This window comes from Vicugna pacos, chromosome X (genome assembly GCF_048564905.1).
Source record: "Vicugna pacos chromosome X, VicPac4, whole genome shotgun sequence".
Lineage (NCBI taxonomy): Eukaryota > Metazoa > Chordata > Mammalia > Artiodactyla > Camelidae > Vicugna > Vicugna pacos.
In genome coordinates this window covers 58,696,900-58,722,992 of record NC_133023.1, presented here as the reverse complement: position 1 = coordinate 58,722,992, position 26,093 = coordinate 58,696,900, and the positions used below count along the sequence as shown (strand labels likewise).

The 26,093-nt window shown below is 33.0% G+C and overlaps 1 protein-coding gene across 7 annotated transcripts in view; it reads left to right on the top strand.

Annotated features, from left to right (window-relative positions):
- ATRX (ATRX chromatin remodeler) overlaps nucleotides 1-26,006 on the top strand; it is a 237,155-nt gene extending 211,149 nt beyond the window's left edge. For all 7 annotated transcript variants that reach the window (XM_006218905.3, XM_006218906.3, XM_072955836.1 and 4 more), the window contains 5 exons: nucleotides 19,543-19,692; nucleotides 20,544-20,669; nucleotides 21,428-21,523; nucleotides 21,960-22,088; nucleotides 23,120-26,006. In XM_006218905.3, coding sequence (XP_006218967.1) covers nucleotides 19,543-19,692; nucleotides 20,544-20,669; nucleotides 21,428-21,523; nucleotides 21,960-22,088; nucleotides 23,120-23,398 — 780 coding nt within the window. In that variant the 3' untranslated portion in view covers nucleotides 23,399-26,006. The remainder of the gene's footprint in view (nucleotides 1-19,542; nucleotides 19,693-20,543; nucleotides 20,670-21,427; nucleotides 21,524-21,959; nucleotides 22,089-23,119) is intronic.
- The last annotated feature ends 87 nt before the right edge of the window (nucleotides 26,007-26,093 follow it).

Below are 26,093 nucleotides of genomic sequence, written 5' to 3'. Positions count from 1 at the left end.
TCTTTGTTTTTATAAAACAATTAAAAATCAGCAAATAAAAGTGTCTCTTACTTGATATTTTTCACTGTCATAAAGCAAGTAAGACTTGGAAATGGGCCCTTAGAGGTAATCCAGTCAACTCTCTTATTTTATAGATGGGGAAACTTAGGGTCAGAGGCATTCAATGACTTGCCCAGTTAAGTGGCAGAGCCAGGAATAGTATTTATATCTGTCTTCTGGTCCATTGTTCTTGGATAAGAGAACATTATTTAATATTGATATAGAAATGTAATATGGTAGATATCTTTTTGACCCTTTTGAACATAAGAGAAAAACATACGATCTCTGATCTAAATTAAGAGTTTGTATATTTAAACCTTTTCTAGTTATCTAAAATGCCATTTTGAGGGGGTTTATTGGGGGAGGTTCTTTTCCTGTTGTCATGGTTTCAAATTTAAGCACTTAATATTCCATGTAGCTGTTAAGAGAATTGGGAAAGCAGCTACCAGGTTACAGTATTACTCTGCCAAAGTGACTTCATTCTTTTGTAAAAGAAAAAAAACTCTAAAGTATCTTAGTTCTTCATATTGTTGGACCATTTAAGTAAAGCAAAAGGTAACAGGAATAAATATATTTATAATGCTAATATAAAGTAGTGATTTCCCCAGTTGATTTTCAATGTACATATGTCAAAGTAACATGAATAGATATATTAAGCACTTGGGAAATTTTTTAAATGTCCTTTGTCTTTTTAAGCAAATATTTTGTTTTTCTAATCAATGAACCTTTCTTCTATTTAAAGTGCACTGATAGAGATTGTCATAAAAACTCCTAAATGCTCTATCAAATCTCTTTGAGAATGGCTTAGAGCCACATGAGGGTTTAAATCTTCCATTTTATAAAACTTAAAAAAAATCAGTTTCCATGTTATGGAATAATAAATTGATAGCAATTTGGCTTCCTTTCTTAATTATATTATTACAGAATGTGAATAGGGTTCTTGAATAGTCTTCAGAAAATTTTCTGTTGGACAAACAGACTTGTTTGTATTTCTTTAAAAGTACACAAGCACAAATGGACTCATATCACACATATTCTTTTTTGCAACTTGCTTTTTTCACCTAGATGTTTCTTGAACATCTTTCCATATTGGTTACATATATCTCTACTTTAAAAAAAACTACATAGTGTACACTTGCCTTGTTTTGTTTAACTCTAACACTTTTCCTATCAGTTACTTAATTTTGTTTGGCAAGAAGTATTCTTGGAAGTACTTGTACACATTTATGTTTATAATTTTAAAGATAGTGAAGTTTCCCTTTTCAATTTAAGAATGATTTTATATTTAATTTAGCATCTTTCCTAAAATTGCACTTTAAGCTTCAGCTTTTATGAGAAATAGCCCATGATCAGTAATATTTCTCATAGAAAGCAAGCATTCCAATTTGAAAAGAGGTAATTGCTTTAAAGTTATTCATTATATGGTGAATTTCTGAATGTAGGAAATCTATTTAATTTGATAAATATTTACTGATTATTTGCTGTTTTTGAAGTGTATGGTGAGAGTATATTAATACAAACAAGACATTGTCTATACTTTAAAGAGGATTTAGAAAATCCAGCAGGAAAGAAATGCTATTTAATTGTTATAGGATGTCTGGAAAGAAACCAACTGTTTTATAACTTGGCACTCTGAGCCGTCAAAGGTGTCATGTTCTTTCATTTATAGACTTACTGTATTTTGTTTTTAGTGCTATGACCCTTTGCCCAAGAGAAAAAGAAAAAGGAATGTTCAATGCTACTTTAATGCAAAGTGCTTCAACTCTCCCACAGTTCTTCCCAAGAGGAAAATAATAGTAAACTTACTGATTTCTCACTAGGTTTCATACTCTGTGCTAAACAATTTGTTCAGATTGTTTTCCTTAATCTAGCAGCAACTTTTCTGTTGATAGTGCTGGTTTCATTTTTGAGATGAGGAAGTTAAAGCTTGGGGAAGTTACATAACTTATCCAAGTATACACACCTAATTAGTGGTGAAGCTGGCCTTCAAACCAAGTCTGCCCAACTCAAAAGCATGTACTCTTAGTCATTACACTTTATTGCCCCCGAATGCAGATTAGAAAGTTAATTCTAAGTAACAAGGCAGAGGACCTAGGATTCCCAGAATTGTATGATGTTTAGAATGCCTTATTTTATTTAAAATAAAACTAGATTTTAAAATACAGAATGCTTTCACAATCAGTACCATTGTGTGATGTAACTGTTAAGATTGTATAATGTAACCCGTTTAGCTTATGGCTTGTGAAGTTGTAAATTCCTCAAATTTATAGAAAGCTTTTAAGTTTATACAGGCCTTTCTCATACATATTCATTATCTCAGGAAACTGAAGCTTAGAGTTTGTGATTACCCGAGGATGCATGATTAGTAAGTGTTACAGCTAGAACTTAAACAGAGTAGTTTTCAAATTCTATTCCAAGGAGCCCCTGGAAATTGGCAGAGGTGCCCCAGGGCTACCATATGGTTAAGCAAGTAGGGGAAGGTGAGACAGGTAGCACTCCAAGCCCTCCCTGCATCCCATTTGAGAGTCCCTCTCCTTTTACCTCTTTTATGTGTTGGGTACAACGTAATTAATTTAAAGAGAGAATTTTTTTAGTTAAAAAAGTTTTTTTAAACTTACAAGTTTTTAAAACACTGTACCATGTTATGATAGCTTACTATCACAGTAACTGAGAATTGTCAGGGATTGAAAAGGAAATACCATGGGATATATAAGAGATTTACCTGAAGGAGGTGATAGTCCACTTGGGGAGAAGAAAGTAACATTCTTAAAATAATAAATTGCAGATGTGACTGATACTGAATGTATTTGCCGTGGTATGTGGTTGAAAAATGGAGGATGGAGCATTCAGGTATAGTTTTAATGGAAAAAAAATTATTGACCCTTAAAGGATAGTTTGGATTAAGTAAGAATGAGGTGTGAATGTAGGATGAAACAATTTGGGTGAAGGGAAAGGTAAGAATTTATGTACCAGACTCAAGGTATGATGAAGAAATTGGCTAGATAATGAGTTCAAATTGGGCGGATAGGGTAGGGCCAGCCTATGGAGAGCCATTAAAGGTAATTGGAAGCATCTGAATTTAAAATAGCATGAATAAAATACCATGAATGGGGCTCTTGTATGATGAACGTGGGCTTTTGGAAAGTTAGTCTGGCATCAAAATGGAGGTTGAGGACACATAATAGGGTGATGATTGTGGAATGAAACAGACATTTCAAGAAAATAAATGATGGAACTCAATGGATGATAGACTGTAGCTTTTAATTGGTGGGCAGTGAAGAATTTTAACAATAAGACCAGGTTCCTTCTCCCAAGGAGCCTGTAGTCTAATAAGCATATGTTAAGCAAGTAGATACAATAAAATGGGTCCTATAATAGAAATCGATACAGGCACCCTGTACAGGAAGGAGTAGTCAGTTCTTTCTTGGAAAAGTTTGGGGATGGGAAGTTAATATTTGAGGACTTGAACTGATGTTGAAAATACACGTGTGTAGCTGTTTGCATTGCTATGAGGGCAAAAGGTGAAGGCCATTCAGTGGGGAGGAGCAGGAAAAAAACAGGTGTATAAAACAGCATTGCAAGTTTTAGGAACCTCAGATAGTTACACATAAATAATGGAGTGTAAGGAGATAGTGGTGTAGAGTAAGGGTGGGCGTGGGAAGCAGTGAGAGAAAAGACTGGAAAGGTAGATAGAAATCAGATCATAGAAGTTTGAGTTTGGACATTTGTATTATATAGACTGTGGGATCTGTTCAAGGATTCTGAATAAAAGATCAACATCAAATTTTCATTTTAGAAAAAGCACTTTGGGTGTCAGTGTGCAGGTTGGATTGGAGAAAAGAAAATGGATGTTAAGATACTTGTTATATAACTTGTTAGAATGCTATTAAAATGATCCAGACGAGAGATAACATAGGCCTTAAGGTGGTAGCAATGGGAATAGAGAGGTACCAGGCACGATGTAGGTACTCAGTAAATGTTAATGTTGTTCCATGAGCTTATATTTAGAATTTCCTTTAACTTTGCCCACTACTGTTTGGCTTTCGTTCCCTTTAATGATATTTTGAAAATTAGTCCTCTCTGAAATGGATACAAGTGGGTGCTTTTTATATTTTTAGAAGTCTTGGTATTTGAACCTCCTCTTATTAAAGGCATTTGAAAGTTGGTTCCTACTATTATAGTACAATTGCGAACACCTGCCTTTTTATACATTTTTTTAAGATGAAAGACTTCTGAAAATGATTCATCTTCATTTCCCCCTCAAATTGCTATTATCTAAATAATGATGGAATTGAATGCCTTTTTGACTTGCTTTTTCTTTGTCTTTTGATAGTGCTTAAAGTATTCAACTTGATAAGTGATTATCTCTTCCTGCCTCATCACTTTCTCTATAAGTCATTATTATTTGTTTTTGGTTTTTGGCAGGGGAGGTAATTAGGTTTCTTTATGTATGTTAATCAATTTTTTATTTTATTGTATTTTCTAGTGGAGGTACTTAGGGATTGAACCCAGGGTCTTGTGCAAGCTAAGCACTACCGCTGAGCTATACCATCCTCCTCTAAGTCATTATTTAACTCCTCTTCCTGTATTTCTGTTCTTGTTTACTTTCTTTTACTTTTTCACTTTCTAATTAGATTTACTATTTCAGACTTAATTTATTAACCACTTGACTGTTTTTTAATCTCTGAATTCTTTAAAGGCAAGAACTATATTCATTTCTTTCTTCATCCATAGTGAATAATACAACTTTGACACTTTTATATGGACTTTTTTTTGAAATTCTAGTTGCCTTTTTAGTGATACTTAACTGAATTTTAAAAAAATCTTCCATAATGATCCATATATCATTGAAAATCGGTGTTAGGATTTGACTTATTTTCACAAGCAGTAAAATTAAAATTAAAATGAAGCAGGTGTGTGAAAGGAAGAAAATTGGCTCTTTAATAATGATGCCTTCAGTTGTATATTGAATCAGCTATCTTATTCAGCTCTATTCACCACCCTGCCCCATGAATTATATTCTATTAAATCCCCTCAGTTTCTTACTGTTGTTGGTGTTACTGATGCTTTTTCCCTTTTGAAATACAATGATCTTGTAGCTCTGTGAAACCATATTTTAAAATGAATCATGTCTACCATAAGCGTCTATGCATTTCTTCAGTTGTTCAGGGTGATAACATTCCTCAGGCATTTTGAAACTTCAACATGATCTAAACTTATAAATATTTTAACACAAGTTTGAGATTTGTTGACTGATTCTTAACTGTTTTTTAAATATTAAAGTAATACCTGACCTCTTATCATTTATGTAAATTATATTAGGGGAAAGTACCTTTTGTGGTAATAAACTTATGAATTATACAGATTGATCAGAGATGAAAATCTTGGTCAAAGTCATGTTTCATAATATGCTTAAGTGGTTATACAGCCTAAGTTCTGTACCATTTATTAAGAAAACAGAAGTCAGTAAAACTGCCATAGAAAACTTTTTGCACTTCCCTTTTCCAGCACTGTACTACCTGTGTCTTTTTAAATGTGGACTGCATGTTGATAATTACAGGGAGAACAAAATGGGGATTTAAATTAAAGTACCCAAAGTGAGGCTTTGCTTCCTGTACTCTGATGTTGTGTACAATTTTCTTCCTTTGTCTTTAGTCCTTTAGTCAAGTTTTAATACCTCAAAGCATAGTTTACTGAACAGAGATGCTATTGTACAGTTTTATTAGCCAGATGATGGTAATATAAGGTTTTAACTTAGTCATTCTTAACATTAGAGAGAAATAGACTCTGTTAAAATAATTTGATGTGAAGTATAAAATAGCTAGTCAACCTATGTCAGGAACTTGCATGCATTTACTTTTGAGAATAAAGGTTCAAAAGGACTCACTGAATTGTAGGGCAAGTGTTAGTAACTTATAGCATATTAACCACATGGTGGCACATAAACCCAGTTTTTGTTCACATGTACCTCTAAGGAGCCATGCTCATAATTAAAGCATATATAAAGTTTGATGTCACTGTCTCCTACTTCTCTGCCTCTTTTAGTACAAGTTTAGTAGGTTTATTATTTAATAAAACAAGTTCTAGTATTGTTTCTATATTTGTATTCACTGGCATAAAAATGATTATTATTCATGTGAATAAGAATAGACCACCAGAAATCATAATAAAGTCTAGAGAAATTGTTTTAATTCTACTATTTCTTCATAGATTAAAGAAGTCTCCTATTCATTGTTGCTGGAATGGTTGATGACAACCAAATAAAAAGAGCAAATGATTTAAGCCCTGTCCCTTTCCCAGGTAACCTGCCAATCGACCTTTTTAGGGTGTAATTTTTAGATAAGTCACATAAGCTTTCCAAGCCTAGCTTCCCTTAAGAAGATAAGAAAATATCTCACATAAGAGATAATCTATATAAATCACATAGTAAGTGCTCAAATGTTAGCTGCTATTTTTGTTTCTGTAATTGTTATATTGCCATTATACTTGGTTCATGTCTGTGAAATCAGTATAGACTTAAATTTTTGGAACTTAGGAGTCATATGAGGTCCTGATCCTTAGAAGATTAAACTTGACATATGACAGATCTGTAGGAGACTAAAAACATTGAGAGGCCAGAAGCAGTAATCTCAGCTAGGTTGCAGAAGAGACAGGTATTTGAGGCTTCAACTCCCCTAGAGATCAACTATAATCAAGAGGGAATATGGTAATTTTTAATTACTAGACATTGATAATCACTTTCAATGATGCTAGCATGTTTTTGACTACAAACTATTACCCTAATATTCAAGGGGTTTTCTCCTTAAGTAATACTTATAATTTAGAAGTATAGCCAGCTGTGATACCAGTGTAGTTATTTTTAAAACTGAAGGGGTGCTTCTAGTGTCCTTTTACAAACTACAAAATAAATACTTATTAATAGACTGACCATGCTTTTTTTTATAGGGCTGCTTTGTGTCTTACTTTGATTGTATCACTTTATAACACAAGAAAAACTAAGGAGCCAAAATCAGCAAGTATTTTAGGGGAAACATTTGGATTAAAGAGATGGATCCAGTGATGCCCCTAAATAGCAACCTCCCTAATCCTGGCAAGCTGTTTTACAAATCTCTGCTAATGGAAACATCAACATATATGAAGCTTCTTGCTGGCAGAGTTGGGGGTGCGAGATTCTCTTGCAGAAGATTTGGGGTAGACTTCAAAAGTGTCTACTTTTGAAGCACTGGAAATATCTTCTAATACAGGTCATGGAAATTCAGAAATTTAAAATACCAGGTTTATATTTAGTAAATGCTCATTGAATAGATGAATTAAGTGGTAGAAACTTTTTTGGCTTTATAGACAAATTAAAAGATACATCTGTTCCCTCTAGATTATAAACTTTCTACTATCCTATGTGGGCAGGGATTGTGTCAGTGTATCTTCATCACTGTATCCCTAGCACCTGGCATAATACATAGGACATAGCAAGTATTCAGTAAAACCATGACAATGAACAAATAAATTTTTATCTTAAAATTGCAATGGTTAAATTGTAAGACAATGGTTGACATACCTTTAAAATAGCAGTTATCCTTGTGTATAGTCCTTGAACTAACCTGCATCAGAATCACCTGACAGCATGATAAAAATGTAAATTCCTGGCTTCATCCAAGACCTACTGAATCAATTTCTGGGGGTGAGCCCTGGAAATCTGTATTTTTAACAAGGTCCACCGCTGTTGTAGGTACCAAGTATGTAGGAGTATGATTCACCTTTGTAATTATTATCAGATAAACCTTTGAATGAAGAATAAGAATGAACAGTAGCTAACATTTATTGAGTGCTTTTTATGCCAGGTAGTGTACTGAATCATTTAATCCTTACACCCACCTTACAAAGCTGGTAGAGTTTATTTCTGTTTTACAGATGATGAAATTATGACAGACAGAAGTGGGGTCACCTGCATTTGATCTCAGTGCAATAACTCCAGACACCATACTTTTTAACCATTACACTCTGCTGTGCTTATATTAATATGTTATATGAATAAACTTGTGAAAATAGTAAATTGAGGCACTCTCTTTTGATAGGACTTCACACCAATTTTTTTATTTCCAACTTTTTTCCATTGAGATATAATTGACATATAACATTATATTATATAACATTGTATTTGTTTCAGGTGTACATAATGATGATTTGATATATATATTGCAAAATGATGACTACAGTAAGTCTAGTTAACATCCATCACCACCCATAGTTACAATATTTTGATGAGAACTTTTAAGATCTGCTGTCTTAGCAACTTTCAAATATATAACCCAAATATATAATACAGTATAATTATTAACTATAGCCACCATGCTATACATTACATCACCAGAACTTACTCATCTTATAGCTGAAAGTTTGTACCCTTTCACAAACATCTCCCTATTTCACACATACCCCACAGTTCCTGGTAACCATTATTCTACTCTCTTGTTTCTATGATTTCAGCTTTTTAAAATTCCACATATAAATGAGAGCATATGATATTTGTCTTTCCAAGATGACTTATTTCACTTAGCATAATGTGCTCGAAATCCATCCATGTTGTTAACAGATATCAGGATTTCCTTTTTTATGGCTCAACTAATATTCCATTGTATGTATGTGTCACATTTTCTTTATCCATTCATTCATCCGTGAGCACTTAGGTTGCTTCCATATCTTGGCTATTTTAAATAACGCTGTGTTGAACATGGGGTGCAGATATCTTTCTGAGTTTGTGTTTAAGTTTCCTTTGGATAAATACCCAGAAGTGGAATTGCTGGATTGTATGTTAGTTCTATTTTTAGTTTTTTGAGTAACCTCCCTACTTATTTTCCATAGTGGATGCATGCACTAATACACATTCCCACCAACAGTGCATAAGGGTTCCTTTTTCTTTGCTCACACTTTCTTCTTAATCAGCACTGTGGGTTTATGGAAAGGCATTTGCAATGTTACCAAGGTGTGTAATGGAGAGTATAGGTTTCATATTTTAGTTACTGCAAAATCCTAAAGTGGCAAAGCTGATCCCCATCATCCTTAATTATCTTTGATGCTGAATGTATTGATTTTCAGTCCTGAGTCAGTATTGCCATGCTGGTTAAAAGCAGGAGCCCTCAGGCAAGACCACCTGGGTTTAAATCTTGACCATATCAAGTTATTTGACTTCTCTGTGCCTCAGTTTCTTGATCTATCATTCTGATACTTTGTGTCCATTATTCAAAAATCTCATCCTCTCCATTTTAATTTTCATCTCCTTCTGAGATAGTTGTTACCAAATGCTTACTCTTCTGCTTTTAGCATCCATATCTTTTAGCTTTTCTTTTGCATTTCTTATTTCTTTATCCTTTCCTACTGTCTTCTGGGAGAGTGTCTCAGTCTAATCTCCTAACTCACTAAGTTATTCTTCAGCTGTACCTCTACTGCTGTTTATTTTATCCATTGAGTTATTTATTTCAATGATTATTTTTTATCTGTAATATCTCATTTTGATACTTTTAAGATAATTCGAATTTGAATTTCATATTGGTAGTATCTTCCCTTATTTCCTTAAGTATATCTATCATGCTTACTTTGAATTATTAGTACATCTTTTTCAGTTACTATGCTTTAAGTGGCATATGATGCCAGTTTGTTGTCATCTCAGTGATGTTATGTACACATGTGTGTGTCTATAAGTTCCTGGAATTCATGTTTCCTTTTCCCTTCTGTAGTTTTTTCTGTCATTGGTTATCTGGGAGGGAGCCAGCAGCTCATGCTGATTCAGAATCTTAGAAATCTCATCAGTAATATGGGAGTTATAAATAGTATGTACTTCAGAAAGTTATTATGACAATTAAATGAGATATTTTGTGTGAAGTTCTTAGAACACTGTCAACATACATTTGTGCATTCAATTTAGGTTTTTAAAAAAATCCATAGAGAGGTGACTTGGATTCAGATTCCATCTTTAGAAAACTGTTTTGATTTGCTTAAATAGAGAGCTAATTAGGAGTAAAAAGGATACTGACTCGTCTTTTAAACTTTGGGCTGTCCCAGAATTCTACCACATAGTCAAGTGTTGTCTGTCTCTCTTATAGCAAAGAAATATGTTTAAAAAAAAGTTTAATTAAAAATGTTTTTCCTACTGTGAAAAATTTCAAACCAGAAGAATATAATATATACTTATATAACCATCACCTTAATTTAGTAATTGTAATATTTTGCCATATTTGCCTCTATTTTTTAAATATTTTAAATTATGAGAGTATATTACACTTGTAAATATTTCAGTATGTCTCTAAATTATAAAGACATTTTTATATAACCACAATTTCACAGAATTAATAATTTCTTAATTCCTTAACGTCATCTAATATCATATCCATATTCAGATTACCCTACTTGTCTCAAAAATGTCTTTTGTAGTTACTTTGTTCAAGTCAGGATCCACTCAAGGTACACACACTACATTTGGTTGTTGTGTTTCTTTATATATTTCTTTTAATTTAATATAATCACTTCCCCACCCTTCATTCTGGATTTGTTTATTTCCTAATGGTGAGTTTGAACTTCTGTATCTTATCTATTCTGTAAACTGGAAATTAGATCCAAAAGTTTGATTAAATTAATGGCAGATATTTCTGGCAAGAATGTTTCATAGATGATATGTAAAAGATGAATATTCTTTAAAAAACAGGACAAGGCAAGTTATGAGGAAAAGGGAGTAATACATATCAAGAGCTTGTGCTGTGTTCCTTAAATATATTATCTCATTTAATTTTCACAATAATCCTATGAGTTACAGGTGGTATTACTCCTTTGTAGTAAGGGAATTGGTTCCAAGAGATTACCCAATAATTAAGGAGCAAAGTTAGAACTCTAAAACAAGTTTCTCAAGAAACGAAAAATAGAACTACCATATGACCCAGAATCCTATTCCTGGGTGTGTATCTGAAAAAAAAGAATACACTAATTCGAAAAGATACATGCACCTCAGTGTTCATAGCAGCACTGTTTACAATAGCAAAGATATGGAAGCAACCTAAATGTCCATCAATGGATAAATAAGATATTGTGTATATGTACAGTGGAATACTACTCAGCCATAAAAAGGAATGAAATTTTGCCATTTGCAATAACATGGAGGGTATTAAATCAGACAGAAAGACAAATACTGTATGATGTCACTTATATATGAAATCTAAAGACTAAAACAAACTAGTGAATATAACAAAACAGAAACAGACTCACAGATATAAAGAAAAAACTGGTGGTCACCAGTTAGGAGAGGGAAAAGGGGAGGGGCAAGGTAGGGGTGGGGGATTAAGAGGTACAAACTACTATGTATAAAATAAATAAGCTACAAGGGTATGTTTTACAGCACAGGTAATCAGCCAATATTTTATAAGAACTGTAAATGGAGCATAATCTTTAAAAATTGTGACTGTGTTGTACATGTGAAACTTACATAATATTGTATATCAAATATGCCTCAATTAAAGAAATAATAAAAAATTTTAAAGAGAGAGGGAAAAATCAGGGCCCTTTATCAATACATAAACAAAAAATTTTACTAACAAAACATTTGCTTTTTCTGCCTCAATCTCTGGTAAAATAAGAGCAACAAATTGACTTGCTCTTCACATAAATAAATTGCTTAGGCTTATCACACTTTCATTCTAGGTAATAAGAGGTATCCTTTAAGCATCAGCTAAAATTTTTTTTAACATATGTACCTTCTCAAGACAGGCAATAGCTTACTGATTTTTCTATAATTACAATGGCCATATATTTAGGATTTTCTAGGACAATTCTGATATCAGATAATTTGTCCCGTCAAATTTGTCTAATGAATTTTTCATTAGAAAGACTCGATTTAGGTGTAAAAACTCCTCTTTCTGTATGGAATACATTGTTTTTAAAGTGAGGATCTGCTTTAGACTTTCAGAAAAGCTGTTGGAAGTAAGAGAAAGTGGTAAATAATACCCAGTAGAGTTCTCCTAATTAGCTGACCAAGAGAAATTAGTATCTTGGTGAAGAAAGTGATTAAATTCTGTCAGATGTTACTGGTAGATAGATAGGATCAGGTTTGAGAATTGACCATGAGATTTAGCAATGCAAAGGTCATTGGTTAACCAGGCACTTTGCTAAGCTCTTCATGTGTAATATTTAATCTCCACAGTAATCCTGTGAAGTAAATACTTATTAGGCCCATTTTACAGACCAGGAAACTAGATCCAGAGAGGTAATTTACTCAAGGACATAGGGGTAATAAGTATTAAAACTGGGGCTTAAAACCAGTAAGACTCTAGATCTGCACTGTCCAATACAAGAGCCACTAGCTACATGTGACTATTTACATTTAAATTAATTAAATTAAGTTTTAGTTCCTCAGTCACACTAGTCACATTTCCAGTGCTAAAGTAGCCACATGTGACTGGCAGCTAACATATTGGACAATGCACACACAGAACATTTCCATCATTGCCCAGAGTACTGTGAGATAGCTATAATCTAGAGCCTGTGATCTTAACCACTACACAGAAAGCCTCCCAATTTACAAAGTTACATATGTGTATATTTTTTCATTTAAATTCTGCCATTAAACTTTCCTTTGAAATTCAAAAGGCTGACGTAAGTCTTCTTTTTCATTGATTCAGTTGATTCCAGCAAAATTACACTGATGTTTATATTTCAAGCAGTCTGGTCAAATTGTCGATTGTAGAGAGAAACGTGGTAAGCAAGGCTATATGTTCTTTCAGTTTTTTACATTTTCATTTAGGGAAGCTCAGAAGGATGTAACTAACGTTGAAATGATCGATCAGTGATTCTAAATTAATACAAGTGCTTGATTGCCACAGTATCTGTATATTAATGTCCTAAAGTGTGCTACTCAGATTGGCTGGTTCACATGTGTATGTAACACTTCCAGGAGTAGGAACAGTGGAAAATTGAAGCTGTGATACTTTTAGGGGAAGTAAATAGACGAATGTCTCAGTTCTGTCTCTTCAATTACTGATGTTTTTATGACTAGGCTTTTTACATCAAATTACTTTGGACCCTTAAAGGAATATAAATTGTGGGAGAGAGATTTGGTCAATAAAAGAATCACTAGATGACCTTATTTATGTCATTTTTAAACCATTTTACTTTTTATCTTTTAATGTTTTCTTTCTTTGAATGTAATTTGAGCTGCTAAATAGCTGCTTTCCTTCCTATTTCATGTCTCTTTTTTTGTAGCACACCTGTGTGTGAGTTAGAGGTTGTAACAGTGTTAATAAATTAAAGAGATAATGTGAACTCCAGATTGTACAGCATGAGAATTGAGTTCCAATTCAGACTCTATTTAGAAAGCTGCAACCTCTAGAAAGTCACTACAGTCATATAAAATCTGTGACACTCTTTACCTCACAGTGAGTGGAATATGGCATATGGCATGTGTAAGAATTGTAATGGATAACCAGTTTTTAAAGGTTAAATGTTAAATACAGTATTTAGTTTTTTAAATGTTAAATTGAGTATAAAACATTCTTATCAAAGGAGACTCTGACTTTTACCCTCCACCAGTGTCAGTTTGGCAGGCCTGCCTTTTCTTTCCTTGAAAGTGACAAGTTCTGTAGTTGTCACTATCTTATTCATACCTACAATTTGAGATCTGGATATATTTATAAATGCTCTTTGGCAAGGGTGCTCTTGACCTGAAAATCTGATATGAGGTGGAATGTGAACTTCACTCAGTAGCTCTCTAGTTACTTATCAGATATGTTGCATTTTTTCTTTCCTGTGTAGTTTGGAAAGAAACAGGCTTTAAATTTGAAAGTAGAAACTTTTTTGACTAGGAATATAAGTATCTTTATTAAGAATCTAGACTTATTTAAGTAAGTATCTTTATTAAGAATCTAGACTTATTTAAGTAATGAAAGGATTTTTTTCATAGTTTTTGAGTTGGTCCTGTGGCACTTAAGTATTAAGTGACATTTTATTTCCAGATATTGTAAAACTCAAATTCAAAGTGATAGCAAGCAAAATATTTTGAAACATGGCAAACCCCTGCCCCCACCCTCAGGCAAAAAGCCTTGATTGTTTTTAGAAATTTTATTTTCAAGGTTGAATTTCAGAATTAATTAAATGGAAATTTTTGTCAGCTTACCAAATACTTTAAACTTCTAAATAAATTAACTTAAATTTGTAATTTATCATTAATTTTGTTTTATTAATTGAACTAGTCGTTTTTAAAGCTCAAACTAATTTAGGTTGTTAGCTCGAATATAGACCATGCTTTTCCCAGCTTGTAAGCTTTTTCACTTATTTAAGGAAAAATAAAGTTTAGACAAAGAAAAGTAAAGGTACACATTTGGATGTAATTTAAACCTCATTTTGATGACTGTTGGCCTAGTGATTATAGATTCTGTTCCAGTATTGTTTTCAATAATAGTGTTACTATAGCAACTAATATAAATGCACGCTTCAAGGGGAAAAAACAAAAACCTCTCCATGATTGTGTTGTATATTGGGATGAAATTTCTCTTTATTAACTTTTATAACTTACTCTAGACTTTGCAAAATTGTCTTTCCCTAAGAAATATTCTGAGGATCCTGTTACAAATACCTGTTTGCCCTCATTAATCTCATCATCTGTTTCTTGTATTGACAGTATGCTGCAGTGAATTTAAAAGGGAAAGATGTAAGAAACAGTTTGTATCAGAAATCCTCTAAATTCTTTCTCTTATTTGCCTCTTTCACAGCACTCTGGAGGATAGAAAGATTTCTCCTTTCCTACTTCTGAAATGTACAAATGACTCTTGTTCCTATAAAAATCAGTTAACTTACATGTAGTGTCTTTTCTTTGTTAAAATGAATATAGTGGTAAACATATTTGTCTAAGTCCTTGAGTCTTGTTGGTATAATTATTGTATGAACAAGTGGTTGATACACATTAAAATTTATCCAAAACTATTTCACTGCAGACTTGGTAATAATTAAAAACTACAGATGACATGATTAAAAGATGATAAAATATATCTATATAATGTACACACCTTGCAGCCATTAAAAATGATGAAAGTTTGTATCTGATATAAAATGATGTCCATGGAAAGATACCAAGGTGGAAAATTAGGTTTCAAAACTATAGTGCAGTCCTATTTTTATGTAAAAATGTGTGGAGGAATATACAACAGATGTTACTAGTAGTTATCTCTAGGTTATATGATAGGATATTAGCATCATTTCCATTAAAAATTTTTAAAAATTCTTTGAAAAGAGGGAGTGTCATAGTCAGTAGAACAATATGGTTGGTTTTTTTGCCTTGTTTTAGGAAAACGGTCCAAATTTTTTTTAATGATACAAAACTAAGTCACATGCACTTCTCTGACTTGTTGGCATTTTAGTTACCTGTGAGTCAAAATGAAAGTTACTGCATAGGCAGAAGCTGAACCTCTGTCATATTCTGACCTTTATTAGGCAATCATGTTTGACTTGATAGCCTAGATCTCAAATCTGGAATTAGTGGGGAGAAAACACTTAAAGGCTTTAGAAATGGGATTTCCTAAAATGAGTATCTCCTGAAGATGAAAGCGGTAAAATAGTTCATGTCAGGTTTAGGCTAAGAATGAACTGGTCTTTCATAAGTTTGTGTCTAAGAATTGTGTTTGTTTCAGTTTAAATATTTTATTTTATTAAAAAGTTACAATTCTCCAAGGAAGACATACAAATGATCAAAAAGCACATGAAAAAATGTTCAATATCACTAATTATCAGAGAAATGCAAATCAAAACTACAATGAGGTATCACCTCACACCAGTCGGAATGGCCGTCATTCAAAAATCCAAAAATGACAAATGCTGGAGAGGCTGTGGAGAAAGGGGAACCCTCCTACACTGCTGGTGGGAATGCAGTTTGGTGCAGCCACTATGGAAAACAGTGTGGAGATTCCTCAAAAGACTAGGAATAGACTTACCATATGACCCAGGAATCCCACTCCTGGGCTTGTATCCAGAAGGAAATCTACTTCAGGATGACACCTGCACCCCAATGTTCATAGCAGCACTATTTACAATAGCCAAAACATGGAAACAGCCTAAATGTCCATCAACAGGTGACTGGATAAAGAAGAGGTGGTATATTTATACAATGGAATACTACTCAGCCATAAAAACCGACAACATAATGCCATTTGCAGCAACATGGATGCTCCTAGAGAATGTCATTCTAAGTGAAGTAAGCCAGAAAGAGAAAGAAAAATACCATATGAGATCGCTCATATGTGGAATCTAAAAAACAAAAACAAAAACAAACAAACAAACAAAAACAAAGCATAAATACAGGACAGAAATAGACTCATGGACAGAGAATACAGACTTGTGGTTACCAGGGGGGTAGAGGATGGGAAGGGATAGACTGGGATTTCAAAATTGTAGAATAGATAAACAAGATTACACTGTATAGCACAGGGAAATATACACAAAATGTTATGATAAATCACAGAGAAAAAAATGTGACAATGAGTGTGTATATGTCCATGAATGACTGAAAAATTGTGCTGAACACTGGAATTTGACACAACATTGCAAAATGATTATAAATCAATAAAAAATGTTAAAAAAGAAGTTAACATTTGCTTGCTTTAAAAAAAAACTTCAAAAAGAACAGAAGTGTTAAAAGTGAAAAAAAAAATAGACCCACTTTAGGTTTCTCCTTCTCCTGGAATCCTTCAGGGGATTTTCTTTTTTTAAGAGAATAGATCTGGGAAACAGAGGAACCATGCCTCAAGAAAACAGTCATTCTTTTTTTTAATTTTATATATGTATATATAAAATATATATATATATATTATTGAAGTATAGTAAGTTTACAATGTTTTGTCAATTTCTGGTGTACAGCATAATGCTTCAGTCATACATGAAGATACATATATTTGTTTTCATATTCTTTTTCACTGTAAGTTACTACAAGATACTGAATATAGTTCCCTGTGCTATACAATATAAACTTGTTGTTTATTTTATATATATTAGTAAGTATCTGCAAATCTTGAACTCCCAGTTTATCCAGTCATTCTTCATAGTGTGATAGAATGATCACTGGATAGGAGCCAAATAATTTATCTTCTAGTCCCAGCTGGAAAAAAGTTACTTTGCTTCCTTGGACATCATTTTCTACCAATTCTAAGATGATATGTTTGGACTTTGAAATTACAGGATGCTAAGGACTAACTTGATAAAGCTCCCTCATATTGCAGACATTTTTTTAAGGAGTATATATGAGTGTGTTTGTGTGTATGTGTGTGTGTGCATGTATGTACAATGCAAACATGCATTTCTGGAAAGACTTTAAAGTAACTATGGTATGAATCATGGTATTTATAATTGAGAAATAAACACTACACTTAGTTGACATAGTGTTTATTTCTAAAGAATTGGGTGTTTCATTTATTCTTGCTATTTTTATATCATCCTGTTATATATGTGAATGTAGAGTATTTCATCCATGTTTAATTTAACATTCATAACTAGATTAAGTTATTATCCAGGATTATGAGGAGAATCACAAAGCTGAAAATTAGTTGCTAGCACACACTTCTCTTGGTCTTTCCTTTAGATTGCTTTCTTAGAGAAATGAAGTGATTTTTGACTATGGTTAAGAATATCACTTATTGTCAGACAGAAGTAAAATTAAGGACTATCCATAGAACATTTCTACCTTGTAATTTATTTGGTATTTTGTAAAACAGCTGACTTTTCTAATTGTATGGCATGGTCACTTGCTAAAAATATTAGTCAGTGTTATCTGGTTTTATTACATACCTCTCTCCTGAGTCATGGTTGGGGGGTGAGCATGGGAGACACACATCTAAAGAAGCATTATCTTTTAACAGAATTTAATTCAGACTGCTCTGTCTCCCTCCCTGCCTGGTCAGTAACTCTGAACTTTGGAGATCTATCTAGTGATGATAAACGTGCTCTATATATGCTATAGGCCAGAGAAGTCAGCTTTGATGGCAGATTTCTACACTGGTACAGGAGTGAAATGTTTAGTTAACATTTCAAAAGAACTTAAACCTATTAGTATATATGTGTTCCACCAGTAGACTTTCTTGAGCCCTCTTGCTTGTATGGTCTTTTAACATTTTCTGTTTTCAAGAAAAAAAATAGTATATGCATTCAAAATGAATTGTAAAATCTCAATTACAGCTGTATCCATTAAGAAAATCAGTCCCTTCTCTTTCATGAAATTATGAAGGGATTATTTCAAGTGTTTATTGGGGTAGCAAGATAAAAAATTTGTTAACATGATACCAAATATCAGAATATTTGGAATTGGTATCAGCATTTGCTATTGTATAGAGATAAACTTAGGGCACCATGATTTGAATTTTTCATCTTGAGTTATTTAACAATCATTTGACTTCCTTCCGTATTTTGGACTCTATACTCTAAGTATGGTTGAAGATGTAAAGACAAAATTCAAATATGGGCTTTGTCTATGCTAAAACTCATGGAGGCATTAAACATTATTAGATGTAGATTTTTTTTTTGGTTTTTTGCTCTTTTTTTAATTTAAATTTAATGTGCTATTTGCCTCCCTGTAGCTTCCTTTGACCAGTAATTATTTATGTTCCTTGACTAAATTCACGCTAAGTTTAGAAAGTGTGTTCTAAGGGAACTTGCTATTAGAAGGTATGGAAAATCCTTTTGTAAAGTGAATTAATTTGCCTTTTATATATCGAGGTTTTCATCTTTGATTTCTTAATAAACAACTTGTGAATATTTTAATTTTTTATTAGCAAGTAACATATCTATGGTTCACTTTAACTCCTTACCCCCTAAATCTCTCTTTGTGTCTCTCTCTCATAATTACTTAATCTTTTTACTTTAAAATACTAAGACATCATGACTTAAAAAAGACACTATGATAATAAATTGATAAACAGTTTATATCAGTTTAAATTTGATCCTTGCACCCTTACAGTATAATTTATTTTTGACTTTCTTACAACTGAAATATAAGGACTGTATGTTCCTGTAGCTGTTTTGATTAATTTAGATTTGGTTTTTGTTAGTATAGTGTTTGGTAGCTAAAGTGATTGTGAAAATAAAGTTGTTAAATCTGTATAAGCAGGAATAGCCATGATTTTTAGCATAGGCATTCAGTGTAATCTGAGTTAAGCAGACTTACGTTAGCATTTATTATCAACTCAGAACAAAGCACAAAACAAAACGATATGAAAAAATTAGAAAAAAAGTAGGAGGAAGAAAACCTTGAAAGATGAAAAGCAGTCATTAAAAAATTGAACCCCTAAAACATGCTCTATAAACATGAAATTCTTACATAAAGGCTGGTACTGCATGTATAGTGAATGTTTTCTAGGTAATTTATCATATACATCAGAATATGTATGTGGGCCAGTTTCTAGTTTTTAGTCTAATAGTAAACCAGAGAACTATGGAGATATGATCCAGAGGGAGAAAATAATTCTCTATTATTTCAACCCCTTTAAACAGGACACCATACTTGCAGAACTTCTTCAGATACATAAAGAACACATTGTAGGATATCATGAACATGATTCTCTTTTGGACCACAAAGAAGAAGAAGAGCTGACTGAAGAAGAAAGAAAAGCAGCTTGGGCTGAGTATGAAGCAGAGAAGAAGGTAGTTCATTTGGATTGCTTTTTGGTTTTTGTTTTTATGTTAGTCATTTGAAAGAGTAGTGAGTGAGAAAAGGGTCAGATTTGGAACAGGTAATAATATAGTGAAATCTTTAGGAACTGAGTCCCCAAGTATGAGAGTCTGTTTATGGGCTTTGGCTACCTTTGGTGATAGACGGGGGGGAGAGGAGAAAAGAAAATATTTTCGCCTTAAAGCATAGTAACCTCATTTCTGCTTAGCACTTGCTAAATTGAGAGATTAGTGGGAAGCTATATATTTAGCATCACTTAACTTCCATCAACACCCTCACTGTAGTAGCAGACATACAGGAGCTTAGAGTTTGGAGGTAGGAGTAATTATTGCTTTAGCATGTATACCATGAAATCTAAATTTTGACTGAATATCAGAACACAAAAATACTCCATTATTGGACATTAATGTCAGTCTCCAGCAGCATCTTTAAAATAGTTCCATGTCTGTTTTAAACACCAAGCCCCTTGAGCAAAAATGTGCCTGAGCATGGGAAACCTTATCCTAATACCTGAATCCTTTTTAAACTCCTAACTCATTGTACCAAACTTCTTTCACGTTAATGTGATTTTAGGAGTCTCATCAGAATTCTCTGAGTTGCCCCATTCTGTGGGAATTACCAGAAAAAGAGTACACCTTTAGGGGTTAAAGCTTTCTATGTAATAAGATCTTGGTTTCGGGTGAAAAGAGCGTTTTGTTTGTGTGTGAAAGAGTGTTAATAATTTCCTAGATCTGAGAATGTGGATTTTTTCTAAACCAGTAGGTGATGTAGAATTTCAAGTTTTAAATCACAATGTGGGAAGTGCATAATTTTTTGTTTTTAGGGGCTGACCATGCGTTTCAACATACCAACTGGGACCAATTTACCCCCTGTCAGTTTCAACTCTCAAACTCCTTATATTCCTTTCAATTTGGGAGCCCTGTCAGCAATGAGTAATCAACAGCTGGAGGTAAGTTGTGAAGTACAAAAGTAGTTTAACTTGAATTAAAGGCAATTTCAAGTGCCCTGTTGTTGAGGGTTCCCTATGCAGGAATATCACATTCTCCAAAAGATTACCTCTGAATAGACTAAGAAATTTTTCTTTTATTTGTTGACCTTTTTGAACCAGCATAGTATAGTAAAATGTGGTTTGTTCAGAGCACAAGGGAATCAGGCCTTGAATTAATGTAGTTGAATTATTTTAATTAAGGGACAATAGGGCAGTTGACTAGCTAGGGAAATAGCACTTTTTTCAGTTATGAAATATTTTGAATAAACAAATTACTTGCTTAATTTTTGAAAGTAGCATAAATACACACATTGATTTACATCCTAGTGCAGCATTAAGTATATGATAATGCACAGTATTATGAAATAAATTATTGAAAACTAGAATCAATTATGAGTTAAATAAGAAAGATTAGGTTTTAATATACTAATAATTTAATAACTTAATTGAATCTGTGGTTTCCTTTTTAAAATGTGCTTATGGAGTCATTTAAATTATTAAATTATTGGGGCAATAAACCCCAGACTTTTATCTTCCTAACAAGACCCTCACTGATGAATTTTACTTTGTTTTATTGATGCTGAATTTTGCTGTTCTTTTCAATTATTTAACAAGTTTTAAACCAGGTGGTATAAATTGGCAAGAGAAAGGATCCCTATACTTTAAAAGTATTCCATCTTTTATATGCCCTGATAAAATTATTTCTTGCATTCTTGTAGGACCTCATTAATCAAGGAAGAGAAAAAGTTGTGGAAGCAACAAACAGTGTGACAGCAGTGAGGATTCAGCCTCTTGAAGATATAATTTCAGCTGTAGTAAGTTAATTGGCAATTGTCATACTCCAACTTGCAACTTGTGTTCTTCCCCCCACTATTTAAAGAAATTTTTAATTGTTGTTTGCTTCACTACTTCTTTGAGGAAAAGAGCATAATTCTTATAACTTGATATGCAAAATACTAGTAAACTGAATAATAGTGCCAAGCTGTAATTCAGCAGTTTTACCTAGATGTTGACACAAAAGAGAAATGTAAAATCTAAGAACTGGGAAATTAATTAATCATAGAAATGTATGCATTGCTTACATAAACATATTTTAATTACCAGTTGCACAAATTAAATCCAGATAGTTTTATTGCAGAGATAACCAACACTTGTACAACAGTGGGCAACTTAGTACCCTGCTTTTAAGTACCTTAATTATTTTTCCTCAATTCTACTGCAATAAGGAGTAAATAGATACTTTTCTTTTAGTGGAAGGAAAACATGAATCTCTCTGAGGCCCAGGTACAGGCGTTAGCATTAAGTAGACAAGCCAGCCAGGAGCTTGATGTTAAGCGAAGAGAAGCAATCTACAATGACGTATTGACAAAACAACAGATGGTAAGAATTTGTACTATCTCTAGGTTATGTTTAATTTTCTTGAATTTATAATAATGGGTTTGTGTGACATCTCTGTCAGTAACCATCCCTCATATGGGCTGATGGATGGTCACTGGTTATTCCCAGAAGAAATTTTATCCAGAAACCTAGTAATGTCAAATAAAGGTAATGTCTTTTGTTGCAAAGGAGTAACAACTTCCAAAATGGGTCGCCTTCAAATTTGTATAAGATCTCTTCTATATAATTTTATTTTATATATTCTGGACACTTAAAAAGGAATTTTTGCCAGACTTTTTACCACATTTACTATTTTTAACAACTTCCCCAAAGAAGTATACTTTTTAATATGTTTAATTTGAGAGTAAAAAGTGGAACTATAAATGATGTATGACACAGGTTCCTACTAAATTGTGTAATTCTCTAAAAGGCTAACATATTCTAGGATCCTTACTCATCTTTCCCAGCACGGTCATTTGCCAGCCATCTGCCTTGCACTGGGAAATTTCAACTCTTGACATCAGGGAATCAATTTCTGTGGCATGAATTTTACTTAGAAAGCACTGTAGAATTATGTGGTTTTAAATTATCTTGGGAAATTTGAGACATTCCAAATAGGAATTATTCCCACTGCAAGTGCCTTTTCCCTTTGGTGTTTGTCACTAAAAATGTTTATTTGTCTGTCATCATGTGAAATATTCAAAAGAATGACAAAGAAAGGAGACTTGACAAAAAGTGCTGTAACTAATACTTGAGACTAATCACAGTGCAGGCCGGGTTACTATGGAAACTAATCTAAATGCTGCTTGCACTACAATAGTCAAGTCATTAAGAGAATTTAGCCCTAAACGGTGTTACTAACCGGTTTCTACAGTAATGGTTCTGTGAATGCCATCAAATTAGTAATGGTGATAACAATAATGTGTTTTCCTTTTGGTATGGTACCCCCTTAACAAATTGATTTTAACTCAAAACTTGATACTGCCTCTTTGAGACAGGTCACGCACTGTAACAGCTCCCTTTTCTCTCTTTAGTTAATCAGCTGCGTTCAGCGAATACTTATGAACCGAAGGCTCCAGCAGCAGTACAATCAGCAGCAACAGCAACAAATGACTTATCAACAAGCAACACTGGGTCACCTCATGATGCCAAAGCCTCCAAATTTAATCATGAATCCTTCTAACTACCAGCAGATTGATATGAGAGGAATGTATCAGTCAGTGGCTGGTGGTATGCAGCCACCACCATTACAGCGTGCACCACCCCCAATGAGAAGCAAAAATCCAGGACCTTCCCAAGGGAAATCAATGTGATTTTGCACTAAAAGTTTAAAAGATTGTTAAAATCATAGAAAGATCTTTTATTTTTTTAGGAATCAATGACTTAACAGAACTCAACTGTATAAATAGTTTGGTCCCCTTAAATGCCAATCTTCCATATTAGTTTTAAATTTTTTTAATAGGGCATACCATTTCTTCCTGACATTTGTCAGTGATGTTGCCTAGAATCTTCTTACACACATTGAGTACAGAAGATCTTTCAAATTGTTTTCAGTGAAAACAAGTCCTTCCATAACAGTAACAACTCCACAGATTTCCTCTCTAAATTTTTATGCCTGCTTTTAGCGACCATAAAATTGTCATAAAATTAATGAATTTATGAAAGAATACAGATTTATATATTCATTCTTTACATACAAAAACACACAGCTGAGTTCTTAGAGTTGATTCCTCCAGTTATGAAATACTTTTGTACTTAATCCATTTCTTGACTAAAGTGATTGAAATGGTTTTAATATTCTTTTGACTGAAGTCTAAAACTGGGCTCCTTCTATATCATCTCTGTGACTGAAAGTTAAAAACTAAGGGTTATCTTTGACACAGAATTGTGTGCAATATTCTTAAATACTACTGCTCTAAAACTTGGAGGAGTCTTGCAGTTATATTAGCATTGTATAAACAGCCTTAAGTATAGCCTAAGAAGAGAATTCTTTTTTCTTCTTTAGTCTTTCTGCCATTTTTATTTTCAGTTGTATGTGCTGAAATAATTACTGGTAAAATTTCAGGGTCGTGGATTATCTTCCACACATGATTTTTCTCTCCCCTGGCACTAAAACAAAGCACATCTCTTAACTGCTTGGTGCCAGTGCTAGTGCTTCATCCTGTTGCTGGCAGTGGGATGTGGACTAACAAAATCAAGTTCTAGCATTTTAGGAGGTTAAGGATGACATTGTGGTTGTTAGGTTCACACCCTGTTTTATAAACAACATCAAAATGGCAGAACCATTGCTGACTTTAAGTTCACATGAGGAATGTACTTTAACAATTCCCAGTACTGTCAGTATTGTGAAATAATTCCTCCTAAAGATAAGGATCACTGGCTTCTATGCTCTTTTCTCTCATCATTATGTTCTTTTTCCCCAACTTCCCTATGTTTTCTTAAATTAAATTACATTTCAAAGCTTGATATTTTTTTTTAGTTTAGATCTGTGAGGCAGTTTTCTGATCAAAATTAATTCATCTAATACCCTTTTATGAGGTTTTACTAGAAAGTCATCACATTGTCGTTTTTCTTAATCCAGGCCTATAAAAATGACCTATAAGTTTACTCATGTACAATTTGGTTGCTTGAATTTCTTAAAGAAAAAGATTGTTAGACTATTAGAGTCAACTCAACATGGCAAAATGATTTTTGAGATGGTGACGTAACAGGTAGTGGAAACAGCTAACGAATTCCAGAAAAAAGAAAGCTAGGTGGAGGATTGCTCTAGGTATCACTGGATTAGAATGAGTTTAATTAGCTAAAACAGTTTTGAGTTGTTTGGATGATGAAGAGATTTCCACTTTTATCTTGAAAGAACTAGTGGTAAAACATCCAAGAGCACTAGGTTTGTCATATAGAATTTTGAGGTTTGGTGGATCCACCCCACACCTTCCCATGGTGAGTTATTGCTAACAAATTCTATATATTTGGATATTATGCCAGCCATATAATCAAATTTATTTAATTGAGGGGGGATGTGTTTTTACTTTAGAAGAAGTGAAAAAGAATTTATGAGATAAATATTTGAAGACAGTATTCGCTGGCCAACTGTTATCAGTTGGTATTTCTATAAGTACAGAATACTTTAAACCTGATTTACGAGACCTGGGAACTTTCAACATGGTCTGATTACTTGTTCAAAGACATAGATGTCAAAATTTTAGGTAACCTTCTAAACCTTTTTCACCGTGGATGAAAGTATGACTTAATAATACATAGAAGGATTAATTGGAAATAAGAGAGTTTAAAATAAAACTTGGACCACTTTGCATACACTCTTCTCACTTGACATTTTAGCTACATAATATGTACTTTGAGTATAACATCAAGCTTTAACAAATATTTAAAGACAAAATCACATCAATAAGATACTAAAAGGCTCATTTTATATTTGTTTTAGATGTTTTAAATAGTTGCAATGGCTTAAAAAATGACGATTTAAAATGTTGCTTGTAATACAGTTTTGCCTGCTAAATTCTCCACATTTTGTAACCTGTTTTATTTCTTTGGGTGTAAAGCGTTTTTTGCTTAGTATTGTGATATTGTATATGTTTTGTCCCAGTTGTATAGTAATGTTTCAGTCCATCATCCAGCTTTGGCTGCTGAAATCATACAGCTGTGAAGACTTGCCTTTGTTTCTGTTAGACTGCTTTTCAGTTCCGTATTGAGTATCTTAAGTACTGTAGAAAAGATGTCACTTCTTCCTTTAAGGCTGTTTTGTAATATATATAAGGACTGGAATTGTGTTTTTAAAGAAAAGCATTCAAGTATGACAATAATACTATCTGTGTTTTCACCATTCAAAGTGCTGTTTAGTAGTTGAAACTTAAACTATTTAATGTCATTTAATAAAGTGACCAAAATGTGTTGTGCTCTTTATTGCATTTTCACAGCTTTGAAAATCTGTGCACATATTGTTTCATAGAAAATGTATAGCTTTTGATGTGCTATTTAATGGTGGTTCTT